The sequence below is a fragment of the Tympanuchus pallidicinctus genome, unplaced genomic scaffold (genome assembly GCF_026119805.1).
Source record: "Tympanuchus pallidicinctus isolate F22 unplaced genomic scaffold, pur_lepc_1.0 scaffold28, whole genome shotgun sequence".
In the NCBI taxonomy this organism is placed as follows: domain Eukaryota; kingdom Metazoa; phylum Chordata; class Aves; order Galliformes; family Phasianidae; genus Tympanuchus; species Tympanuchus pallidicinctus.
Window position 1 is genome coordinate 4,188,995 of NW_026294745.1, and position 12,964 is coordinate 4,201,958.

The following is a 12,964-nucleotide window of genomic DNA, read 5'->3' on the forward strand; positions in this document are numbered from 1 at the left end:
CCCCCTCCACATTCCCTTCTTGATGCTTTGTACTGTCCATAGTATGTTTAAAAAGCTGGGTGAAACCCTGCAATTATCAGAACAACTTCTCACCTGGTGCTGACAAATGCTACCTGCAGAAATTTGATCAGAAATGATTACAGATTTTAAGTATAATTAGGAAAAAAACCCAGCAGCTGAATTCTAAAAGCAGAGGTTTTCCACAGCGCTCAGTCAGACATCCAGCTTTAATCTCCCCTGCCATTTTGATTCATGGTCTTGCTTATCAAACATTGCAGATAATATATCTTGTTTTAATTGACCTATTGACCTCCTCTATAGTTCTCCTTTGTAGAAACTCGTTAAAGTACAGTCCAACAAGAGATATAACACCTTTTTCATCTGTTTCCTTGAAAGGGTTCAAAGTTTTTTCATCAGCTTCCCATTACTGGCCGCTGGAAGACGTGGATGGAATTCATGAGTTTCGGGATACGAACGGAGGTAGACAAAGGATTCATTGACAGTGGCAATAACATAAGTATTTGTGCAGTCTGTAAGTAGTGAGCAGGAGAAATGAGAGCAGTTAGCTTTTTTACCGCAGCAGCTGAGATTTCAAGTTAATGTTTCTGCAATGCTTTCATGTTCAAGTGATATTATATGTGAGAGCTGAGTTCTGCAGAGCATTCTCAGGCATTCTGAATATACATTGTTAAGGTTATAAAGTGAATTTTTTCATGATCCAGAGGGTCACTGAAATAACATGGTTATTAGCTGACTTTGTACATGCATAATATGCACTAAATAAGCTCAGCAACTGAGATCTTCGGCTATGCCAGCAGTGAAAATGCTTGGTTCTTTTTAACTTTTCAGAAGTAGTTAAATGCCTAAACCCTACAGGCAATTTCGGAAAAATCACATTTAGTATCCATAGAAAGAGAAGTGCAAGGCTCTTATCTGAATACTTCTTAATCATTTTTATATTTTTTGATACTTCTCTAAAAGCCCTCTTACAGCAAGAGTTGTTCTGTGCTGCCTTTTTTTTTTTTTCCTTCTTCTTTTTCTCCTTCTCAGTTGAGCAAATTCTTGAAAGACTTGCTAAAGCCAAACCCTGACCGATTGGAAAGAGTCAGTTGTCAGAACTGCAAGAACTCATGGGGAATGATATTAGAATGGTTGGTTTCAGCAGTTTTCTGGTTCTGATGTTTTGGAAAGAAGAGATGACTTCCCAGGAATGTCCAAGTGATGTAATTGATGCAGTTTCAGCAGAACCACAATATCCCACTGCTGCATTATGAACCTGTAGGGTCAAATCTTTCGGGAGCAATTTGCTGCTATATTCTGTTTCCTTCTGAGGCTCAGAAGTGCTTTAGTGGTTTCCACAAGAGAACTGTTTTCCCTTGAGACTTTTTAGCCACTTGTAAGTTGGGCTGATACACACATTCCCCAATACTTACCACACTGTGATGACTTCTTTGGCCACTGAGCTACACTTCTGTACCAGTGAAGAGTAGCTGCAGCACTATTACAGGTGACCATAGTATTCTTATGCAGAAATATGACAGCAAGAGATTAAAACAAGAGTTGGAGAACTTTACAATCTTACATGAAAAATGTTACTTAAGTGCAGAGCTAGTGCTATTTGTTATACATAAATGGGAACATAAATCTCTGTTTCTAAGCAAAGAAAAAAAATCTGTAGATATCTTAAACCTCTTATTCCATAATCCTGAAGTATTTTAAACTTAGACTGTTCGACCCATCCTTCCAGGAATTATTTTAAGGAATGAAAATGGCTGACCAGAAATAAATCTGGGCAATATTCTGTTCTCACTAGAGGCTGATAGCAGCATCCCCATGTAATTCTAAAAGGACCAGAATTCAATCTACAGAAAGTTAAGATGCAAGTTCTTCAGAAGTGTGTGAATGTCATTTTCTAAATTGTTTCAACATTCTTATTACAAACATGTTGTTTTCAAAGCAATTGAGGAATATTTAAATCTAGCATGGATTACAGCTGTTGGACAAATTATAATTGCACAGTGTTGGAAAGATTATTTTTTGAAACTTGTTAAATCACATTATTTCAGCAGAAATCAGAAATCTTTTCAATGGTAGCATGAAAGAGTGAATTAGAATATATAAAAGTTCCTGATCCCACAAAGAAGAATAAGACTGGCTTACATGAATAACTGTCTTTGAATCCTATTATGTGTAAAATAACATTACAAGTAGCCAGCTTTATGATCCTGGTGGGAAAAAAAAAAAAAAAAAAAAAAAGGATTTTGAGGACTTTGTCTCACTACGTGGTGGCCAAAAATCTTTTTCCCTGCAGCACAATTCTTTTTCTGCACTGCATACAGGAGAAGTTTTATGTACCTCTCTGATGTTTGACTTTGATACAAGTTTAATTGTCGTAATCTAATGCAGGTAACAATTTGCTAGATTTTGATACCATTCTGATTACACAACTCTATTATGCTAGTCCTGTTTTTTCCACTCATCATAATTTCATGCAAATGTTTTCATTCCATGTTTCTTCTCTTAAATACTTGAAGCATCATAGTCTGTCCGTCATGTTAATCCATTTTATTTGTTGAAGTCATTGTGTGTGAAGCCAGATTTATATCTCTCAATGTATGTGTTGTGAGAGGCAGTGTCAATAAATTATTTTTTCAGTTATCTCAAAAATAAAAGCAGTAAAAGGAATTGAAGGGAAACATCCAACTTGAAAAACATCAAATTGAAAAAAAAAAGTGGTCACGTTCAGGTTTTCATCTCACCCCTTGTTTTCCACTTTTTTTTTTTTTTAGAATTTGCCTTTTTATTTTCCCCTCCTGTGAGCCCAGATGGTCTAAATCCCAAATCAGCACATCTATTTACTTACACAGGCTTTCCATCAAGCTCTGTTTACTCACCCTGGGTAAACAATTAGTGTGAAAGATACTCTCAAAATATCAAAGTGGGGAGGGGAAGAAAAATTATTGTTAGACACCTAAATTAACTTGATAGCTCCCAGAACTACAGCAGGTGGAATGGCTCTAGATACAAACAAGCGTTGGTGCTGTCCTTTCAGACCTGTTGACAGTATGCTGGTCAATGGCTGTGCTGTGTCCCATACGGTTTTTAATTTCTCCAAGGATGGAAACACAACAATTCCTCTTGGCAAGCTACTCAGCACCTGACCCTCGTAATTTTTCATTAAAAGCATTTAGACAAAAAGCATTTGTTTAAATGAAATTTCCTGTGTTTCAACTTGCTCCCATAGCCTCTTATCTGTTCACTAAATACCACTGAGGAGGCTCTGGCATCACCCCTCCCACTGGCTGTTCATGTGCTTTGATAAGACACCTGAGCCTTCTCCTCTCCAGGGAGAGCAACCCCAGTCCCTCACCCTCTCCCTGGTGTGCCAGATGCTCCAATCCCTTCATCACCCTTCTGGCCCTTCATGGGACTTGCTCCAATATATCCATGTATCTCTTGCATTGGGGAAATCCAGAGATGGACAAGTGACTTGAGATACCGTAACTTTTTCACCACATAATGATTTTTGAAATAACAGGAGTTTACTACTGACCTGATTGTATTCAGAGCCCTTCATCCAAGTGCAGTTGTATTGTTGTCTTTTTCCTCTTGTATTCCTGCCAGGAAGAAAAGTGGTCTTAGTGATCCTTAGTGATCTTAGTGATTTAAATCGTGCAGTAAAGGGACACAACATTCACATCCACACAGATTGTTGGTAAGACATTGTTATACGACAGTTTTAAAGGCTACTGCCAACATTAATGATCTCAGCTAAATTGAGAGATATGAACTGGTCAAATCATTACTGATTGTGTTTATTCATTGTTTTTCTTATTTGCTTATTTTTTTGTTGTTTCACCCAGCTCTAAGAATCCACAACTTCACTGTGCTTCCTTCCCATAATTCTACCTTTGTATATACCAATGACTCTGCCTACTCTAACTTCTCTGCAACTGTAGGTGAGGATTTACATTTTTATTGTTGTGCATTTCTCAGGCTTGGAGGGTTCTTGTAACACTGTACTCAAAGTTGAGTTTTGCTCAGTTGGTAAAGATCCATGCTTACACTGACTGAAATTAAACAAACAAAACACTGCTAAAATATTACCAGAATTACTTCATTACTTCAAATTACTAGAAGTGGCATCCGCTTGATAAATAGTCCATGGAAGGATGGACCCCAGTAGCTCTCAAAAGCCTAATATATATTTACTATATTTACTAATAATTTACTATAATTACTGTTTACTATTTACTAGGTATAGGGGAAACAGATAACATTTCAGTGGATCATGAAAGAACAAATGCTTTTTTTTTTTTTTAACCTTGAGGGGGAAAAAAAAAAAACAAAACAAAACCAAAAAACAAACAAAAACCACCACTATTATCATCACTTCATATTTATTTTTAAAGGACACATTAAGAAAGGCAAATGCAAGTCAATTTGTAAGTCCTGGAAGTAATCTTGTTAATTATTACAAGTTTGATTACCATATTAATAATGACAATAAAGCTAGCACAAATCTTAGATATGTAGCCTTTTAATGATTTTTCCCCCCATCAACGTGGTAACATATTAAAGGAAGAACAGAAAATGACAACATTCCATGCAGAAACCTGCCAGACTGGAAACTAAGTGGATGTAACCAAAGCCACTTGCTGAAGTCACCAGGGGTTTATACTTGTACAATTGACATATGACCTGTTGTCCACTTAAAGATTAAGTATCAGCTCACATCTAGTCATTGGAAAGTCTAATCTAAGGAGAAAGATGAAAATGGTAGAAGTCATTTGGATACTAAGAAGCCTATATTAGAATGATAAACCACTATTTTTCTGCTCTCTTAAAGTATGCTGGCAAAAGTGAACTCTGTAACAAATGTCAAGTGACCCCAATTCCTTCCAGCCCTCATTTATCTGCTTTATAGAACTTTTGCATAGTTGTCATGTAGTAAGACACATTCAGCACGAACATTAAAATGGCAAAGGAAATGCAATGGAAACAGAAATGCAATATTTTATGGTATTTATTTAAATATTAATCTAGCCAGAATGACAAACTCAGAAATATTTGCTTCCCTCTATAGTACTTATTCTGATTTTTAGAAAGAACTGAATTCTCATCTGTTTTGATGACTTCTTGCTTAAAAGCAGGGAAGCACACCTGAGAATTTTAGTATTTGCACTGAGATTTGGGATGAACTAAGAAAACATTTGGGTGTGTTCACTGAGCACTACCACATGCTGCATCTGCTGCCTTCCTCAGTGGTGCTACCCTGCAGATGGGCCAGTATGGCTGCCTTCATTCCTCCTGGTCACCTACGTTCTGAAAGTGACATTCCCTGTCACACAGGTCTCCACTGCAGGAGGGGATGCACCACCCTGAAGCAGTGACAACTCCATTTCTGATTATCACTCCAGACACACAGTCTGGCTCCAGCACTGCCTGTGCATCAACCTGGGCCCAGTTTGATTCTCACTGTTCAAAGTCTTACGTCAAGTCAGGCAGATGTACACATATAAATACAAAGGAAAATCCTTTATGTCCCACCCCTGTGGTGTTCTAGACCATTTTTGTGCATTTTCCATTTCCATTAGAATTTCATTCAGTTCTCAAATATCAAGCAGCAGCTAGATGACAATTTCTGCACTTCAGAGAAGACACTGTGCTCACTGCTGATGTTTCCATTAGACTTTTTTTTTTTTTTTTTTTTTGTCAAGAATTTACAGAGAAAGGTCTTAAAAAAGATACTGAATCTTCATAGCCATTGCACAGCTCCTATCACCAGCTGGACTCTCAGAACTCAGTGAGGTTTCCTATGGTAAATGTCAGGTTTCCTGAGTATTAGGGTGCCTCATGTGCTTTGGTTACTAGGGAATGAATAAACAGTGCTTCTTAAAGCAGAGAACACAAGTAACTCACAAGACAAATAATCATTACCCATGTTAGACAAGAGAGTAGCTTTTACGAGTCATATATACATGTGGTGTCGTACCAAAGCAAGATCAAAAGATATTCTCCTGTCTTTTAAGTATAGTTTATCAAGTATACTTTATTCATATATAATGAAAAGTAGATTTTGATCACAAAACTCCCCTTTCAAAAAATGAAAAAATATATGGTTTTTTTTATTGATTAAAGATTTTTTTGCCAAACTCTACTTAACAGCAAAACAGAAATAGTTGCACGACGTGCCCAGCATTCAGAAGTCTGGAAATTGTAATGTTTGTTCTGAATAGTTCAAAATAATGACTTTTGGGTTCTGTTTTTCGTGTATGAGTTCTGCTAATACGTTTTAGTTAAGCAAGAATTGGGGTGACGAATATAATTATTACAAACTTGAAATAGTTATATTGTATGACTCTTCAAAAGCAAACAATCAGAAAAGAAAACACAGAACCAACCAACAACAAAAACTGTAGATGAGAAAAAAATTAAGGAAGCGTACAAGCCTGCTAAAAGTCGTGTTTCCAAGAATCTTTGACTTACATAAGCATTCAGCTATATTTTGCTTTTCCTTTAGACATTGTAGAAGGAATGGTGAACAAAGGAATTTATGTTACTGAAAAGAAAGGAGTTACCTTTCTCTTCTTTGGAAGATATCAAAATTCCTGCATTAGCAACCCAGAAGTTTGTGGACCTGAAGGTTAGTAAACTAATTACTAACTCAACAGTTCAGCTTTTACTGTCAAATTACATAATTTAATAATAATGTAATGAATCCTCTAAAATTCCAGCATGACACATTTCTTCATTGGCTTTAAAACAATTGAGTGGAGGTTACTGAAAATGTGTGTAATGCAATGGAAAGCACAACAACAACAGCACAGCAGCATGGTCCCAGGCTGCAGTAAGTGAGGGTTTGCTCAAACACAACAGCCACAGAAATAAAGGAAAAACACTGCTTACCTTCAAAACACCCCATGCATACAGGAATCTGCAGTCAGATACTCTTGCCTCCACTGCCAACTCTTAAATTGCACACAACCACTGCATGCACCTGAGCTCCCCTGGGTTGGCCCTGCCTTCCCACCAGGTGCTCAATCACTGCTTCAAGCCCTGAGTCAGCATTTCTGCTACCATGCAGTTTTTTCCTAACTGCATTTGAAATTACAAGTAATCACTAACTGCTCAGATCAATGGTGTACTGTACAATTAACTCAAACAAAAACAAAAATAAGCTTACACTACCATAAATCTTTCATCTAGCACCGAGATTAATGGTGCTACAAAACTATATGATAAATATAAGTCATCCTACAGGTGAAATTTAGGAGATTGTGTTTTAAATGTGTGATATTTCAGCAGGAATGCTTTTTTCAAACTGATTTTTGCAGACAATTATTTAAAATTTCTGATTTCGTGGAATCCATTTGTCCATATCCACAGACACTTAAATTCTCTTCCCTCTGTTCTCTTCCCTTTCTTTTTCTTGGGTAAAGATCACAAAATGACCAGTGTTATAAGGGTGCACTGATTTGACATGCTGATTATAGAAGAACATAAAGCTGTAAGCAACTATCAACATAAGGACACAACCAGTCAGTATCAATACCTACATTAGAGACTTAAGATTTAGTCAAAATAAAAAACCTCAATTTACTACTGATCCTTCCATATGTAACCTCCAGAAGTCCCTAATCTTAAACACTGTTGCTAACACTGAATTTTCTTGCTTTTACTGATTTAAGCCATTCTTCAAACCTTAAATAGGATTTTTTTTTTTAGCTATGCATTAACTTTCTATGAAAGAAGGAGAAATTCAGAGAGAAGATACCTTTTCTATTACATTGTAGTGGAAAAGAGAATTCATTATCCCACATATTGTCAGATACATACAGTACCTTCTGATATATATTTTCATACCACTAGAAAGTAAAAATATCTGCAAGTCACATTATTTCTACATCCATAGTATAATATAATATTCAGGATAATTTATTTTTATAACACCAGAGCATTCCCAGTATCTTACAAACAAGAACATTCTTTTCTGAGTCTTTCAGCATAATGAGAAGTTTCTTTAGTGTTCACTTTGTCAGCACCTCATGAAGCTACTCAAGCATCATAAAGCACAGTGAGTATGGAAGATTTTCAATAAAAATCCACTCTTGCTTCCTTCCATCAGGAGTAACGTTTTCCTTTTTCTGGAAGACTCAAGACCAACAGACGAAGTTTCCCCCTGCCTCTGGTGGGCAAGTGATTTCCAGTGGTTTCAAAATCTGTTCAAGTGAAGGTGAAGGTTCAGTGGAATTTTATACCCGTGGGAATGCAATGATGAAGTGGAAAGCAAGTTTTAGTCCACCAGGTAAGTTCACCTTTTTTTGCCTTTATGTTTTACATTATTCTTGTAGACAGATTAGAGAGATGTAATGGTACAAGCCATTACAAGCCAATGGTATATTATCAGGAAAATGTGGACATAAAAGTAATTAGAGCTCTGTGGTTGAATTCTCATGGTGGGGGTAAGGTGAGAGAAAGGTGAACTGCTAACTCACTGATACTGAACTACACAACATTTGCTGTTCAGCAGCAGTACTCAGACCTGCCTTCCAGTTGTCTGAATTGCAGTTCCTATTGGCATAAGTAGATTAATGGTGCTTAGATGGAAACAGCTGGGTGAGGAACACAGGTTAGTCTCTCCATATATTCTAAAATCTGTACATGTACAGGACTCTACTATCTCCAAAATAATGACATTATTTAGTAATGATTTAACTGGATATTTAGTGCCTTGTTCATTTTGTCAACTGTTAAGTGTCAAATTTTATGTCATGACATGGTATTAAGAAGCATTTTGGTATATCACATATCTTACTGCTAAACTTTGTATTGTTGGGAAACTCTTACCTAGTGACTGAGACAAATTCTGGACTTACAGTAATGCCAGTGACAGTCACTAAAGTTTTTTCTTGTCGTTATTTAACTATCTGCAAACTGGGAATATAGGACTTTCTCAGCTCATAGTACCAAACTTTTATAATCAGTTTAGAAATCTTATTTTAAGAGAAACCCACGTTTGTGGGTAATTCAATCCAAGTAAAAATGAGTAGGATCTTTTCAGCCTTTCAACTGTAACAAAGAAAATGTGGCAGCTTTAATTAGTCTGTTTGCCTGCTCTCCAGTTCCTGCGGTCTTTATGAAGTTCTTGCTGAATTGAATTTTGAGACAGTATTGAAGAGACTTCAAGTCTTGGCCAATAGTACTTAGCAAGTGTAATTTATGGAACTGAAGAGAGCCTCAGTAAGAGTTCAGACAAAAGCTAACAGGCGTTCTGCCAAAGTATGGGCTTCCCCATGTGTGTAAAGATTAATATGCATGACATCAGCATTCCATAATTCACTTTCAGCACTTCCTATACTTCTCCATAGCATTGCACAAGTCAGCAGAAACTTACTGAATAGGAGAGGCACTAAATGGAAATGATTCATAGATTTTGCTGTGACTTACTGTTTTCTAGGTCCTTACTGGACTCATATTCTCTTCACTTGGAAATCAAGAGAAGGACTGAAGGTCTACATCAATGGAACTCTAAACACAACTGATCCAGATGGGAAAGTTTTCTATGATTATGGGGACCCCAGTGCAAATCTGCTGACTGGAACAGAAGGGGATCAAACGAAGCGCTACGTGAATGGAGCATTTGATGAATTCATTATATGGGAAAGGGCACTCACCCCCAATGAAATTGAGCAGTACTTTACAGCTGCTATAGGTGAGTATGTGCACTCTTACTGCCGTAAGTCATGTTCTGTAAAGATGCTGTCTAAAAATGGTTAGCGTGTAGGATTTGTGTTCATATCTTTCAGCTATTTAATATAGTTTTTTTCAGAGGTAGAAAAAAAACATTTGTGAAAGGCACTGAAATATTCAGCTGTCTTTGCACACGCAGTGTTTTCATCTGGGCTTCTTCTTCCTTAAAAATGTCAAAAAAGTTTACCAAGATCAGAAGTCTGCAGCCATTTTTGTATCCCCTGGGATTCAGTGAAGAAGAGCAATAATCAGACTTGAGGCAGAATGCTATTAAGAAATATTGACTCCAGATTTCTAACAGTCTTGTGTAATCTTAGAAGCAACTCACTTAGCATATTTCAACAGCTGTGGATAATAATGCTCATCTCTCCAGTTCCTGGAGCAACAAAGATTTAATAACTCACATAGGTTTGTGAACTAAAAAAGAAAGATATTTACTAAAACTTAATATAAATTAAAAAAGGAATCAGGATTTGAACAAAAACGTAGAAGGCAGTGGCCAGTAATATTTCAGCTGTGCTACAGATATCCATAATGAACTTTTCAGTACAAGAGAGGCTGTTGCTATTAAGTGTTTGTAACAGTCAAAAGTTTGTAAAAGTGTGAGTAACAATCAGAAAATGTCCCTCTCAGGAATAAAGCTATGGGGCATCTGGAACATTTAGCTTAGCCGGTGGTTCTTCTATTTTCATTAATTCTTATTAGGTTACTGAGAGCTAACGCAGTTACACTCAATTACTCATGTGCTTTTAAACCCATGGGAGCAATTTTCACAATGGACACTCTTTGAATAACACAGCACAGGTGCAAACCTGTAAATGAGAATGTGTGCATTTGTGAGATCCAGGTTTGATAATGGCAATCAACTTACATATACAGTATATCAGAAAAAACAGAATGGATAAAATAGAATTGAAACCACTGAAAAGAAAACCCTATATCTAGTATATAATGAAACAGATCATATTTGCAACAGATCTAAATTTTTGAAGAGTTATACAGAATTTTGCCTATATCTTCTTACTCCATTCCTGTTGGATTTTGGAAAGTTACACAGCGAACTCCCTGACTTGTACATTAACACCTCCTTGCTGTGCTGTGACCTTGTGTGAAGCTGAATGTTTACTGAAATTTGCGTTATACCAGGTTTTTCTGGTTTTAATTTTCTTAAAGCCTCGGTTCAAATGCCTTCAGGATCATCAGGAACTTTGTGAAAAATCTAAAATAAATTTCTAACATCTAAAATGAAAGTAAAACTTGATGCGCATTTTTTTTTTTTCTAGAGGCATGGGAATTAAAATGTAAAGGGGCATCACGTATTATTTTTTTTTATAAGTACAAAGTCAATATTATTTTAAAGTGTTAAACTGAACTGGAGAAATGTGGAATACTGAGCTTTGGATTTTTCACAAAGTAACGGACTGATTAGATTTTATTATTTATTTTAATTTCCCGTTGGAATTAGGAATAAAGCTGGGACCTTCTCAGAGGCAGTAACAGACATTGCAAGACTACTCAACACAGTGAATCCGTTATTCTTGGTATCTGTTTATTGAGTGAGCTTGGAGATCTCAAAACAGTGATGAAACTGGACTAATGTGTTCTGACATAAGAAACTTATAGGACAGCCTGTTCTTTAACAGAATAATCACATCACATTCGGACCTGTGATAAAAATATGCCCAGCATATTCCACTACTGTTTGATTATGCTGGAATACCATACTCTTGGGCAAACATAAATTTTTGGGAAGATGTAGTTGAGAAGAAAATTTTATTTCTCTACCCATAAATGACCCATAAATTCTCTTGCATGAGAAGGAATCAATATCCATTCCAAATGGAGTTTATTCTTTCTGTCTTGGCAGATCACTTATGGTATGCTTATATGGTAATTTTCAGTGGGTGTACTTCTAGGGGGTGATATTTATTGCTGAAGCCCGTCTGATTAATAGCAACCTTACTGTTGCTTCAAATCAACTTAAAAGCACTGAGCAGCCACATTATGTGCAATATTCTCTGGCTACTATTGAAAGTTGTTTTCACTCCTTGACTCCTATTAGTTGCTTTATGCAAAACTAAAATGCCACATTAGGTTTAATATGCCAATGTTTCTACCCATGTTCTTTTATTTGAATGATACTTCAGTTCTGACAAAGTAATGGAAATATTTCATTGATTTTGAGCTTTTTTGTACAGTCTTTCTGAATTTGCACTATTTTATTTGCCAGTCAGGAAATTTAGACTCAAGACATAAATATTTATTTAGACAACATTAGCATTTGGAACCCATGGCTGATAGTATTCTGATTGTTTTCAATGTCTGTATCTTCTCAGTCCCTATGCTGAAGAATATATGATGCTGAAGAATCACATACAGACAAATAGAACTCGGCCACACAGGAACGAATCAGAAGTGCCCACAACATGTTATCTGTACTTGATAAGATAGGGAGATTTTTAAAATTTACTTTTCCTAAATTAATTCAACTCCTTTGTGTACGAATTTTCCCCAGGTGTGCAGTTTTTGCTCTCTTCAACTCTTTCGTGGTCTACAATGACAACTACTCCAAAACCTGTGGTAAGATAGTCCTCATAACTCTTTTCTAAAACATGAGGACTTGTTATAAATACAGAATTACAGATCTACATTTTACAGATATCATTAGTGACAATTATTTTAGTACTTGAGTATTTTTATAAGTGCTTTCAGATATGCACAGGGAGTATTTTCAGCCAGCATTGAAAGGTGGGAGAGCTACAGAACTCTTAATGTTGGACAGACAACAGGAATTCAAAGTTAATAAAAATAATTCCTCTGTATAAACAAGTAGAAACTTGTTCAACAGTATTTCAGTGGATTTTGAAGATGGAGGACATCCAAAAAAGTTTTGATAACTTCTCTTATTTTTCATATGCCATCTGTATGCAATTAGCTGTAGGCAGCCTACATGCACACAGTTATTCCTGTGTATTTCCATTTTCTTGCTGTCTGGAGTGCTGAAATTTTATTACTTCTTAGACTTTCAGGAAACCATGTCAGATAGGACCTGAATTGCTAATGAACAAATGAACATATACATGTAAATTCCGACCATCCTATTTGTTCAGTCTGTGTAACTTCCTGTGTGTAATTTACAGCCACCTGCTGTGCCTCAAAATACAGAAAAAATGCACTAACACAGAAACAATGAACAAAAAAACAACCCTCC

The 12,964-nt window shown here is 36.3% G+C and overlaps 2 protein-coding genes across 6 annotated transcripts in view; one reads left to right on the forward strand and one right to left on the reverse strand.

Moving 5' to 3' along the window:
- Nucleotides 1-12,964, reverse strand: part of RIMBP2 (RIMS binding protein 2) — a 403,010-nt gene that overhangs the window by 158,723 nt on the left and 231,323 nt on the right. The gene's annotated exons all lie outside the window — the stretch shown is intronic.
- ADGRD1 (adhesion G protein-coupled receptor D1) overlaps nt 1-12,964 on the forward strand; it is a 123,767-nt gene that overhangs the window by 6,349 nt on the left and 104,454 nt on the right. For 3 of the 5 annotated variants that reach the window (XM_052691404.1, XM_052691405.1, XM_052691403.1), the window contains exons 3-7: nt 397-480; nt 6,524-6,646; nt 8,129-8,308; nt 9,461-9,715; nt 12,269-12,333. In XM_052691404.1, the coding sequence (XP_052547364.1) occupies nt 397-480; nt 6,524-6,646; nt 8,129-8,308; nt 9,461-9,715; nt 12,269-12,333 (707 nt within the window). Of the gene's footprint in view, nt 1-396; nt 481-3,863; nt 3,960-6,523; nt 6,647-8,128; nt 8,309-9,460; nt 9,716-12,268; nt 12,334-12,964 lie in introns of all 5 variants that reach the window. The other 2 variants (XM_052691408.1, XM_052691407.1) reach the window with 1 other exon arrangement.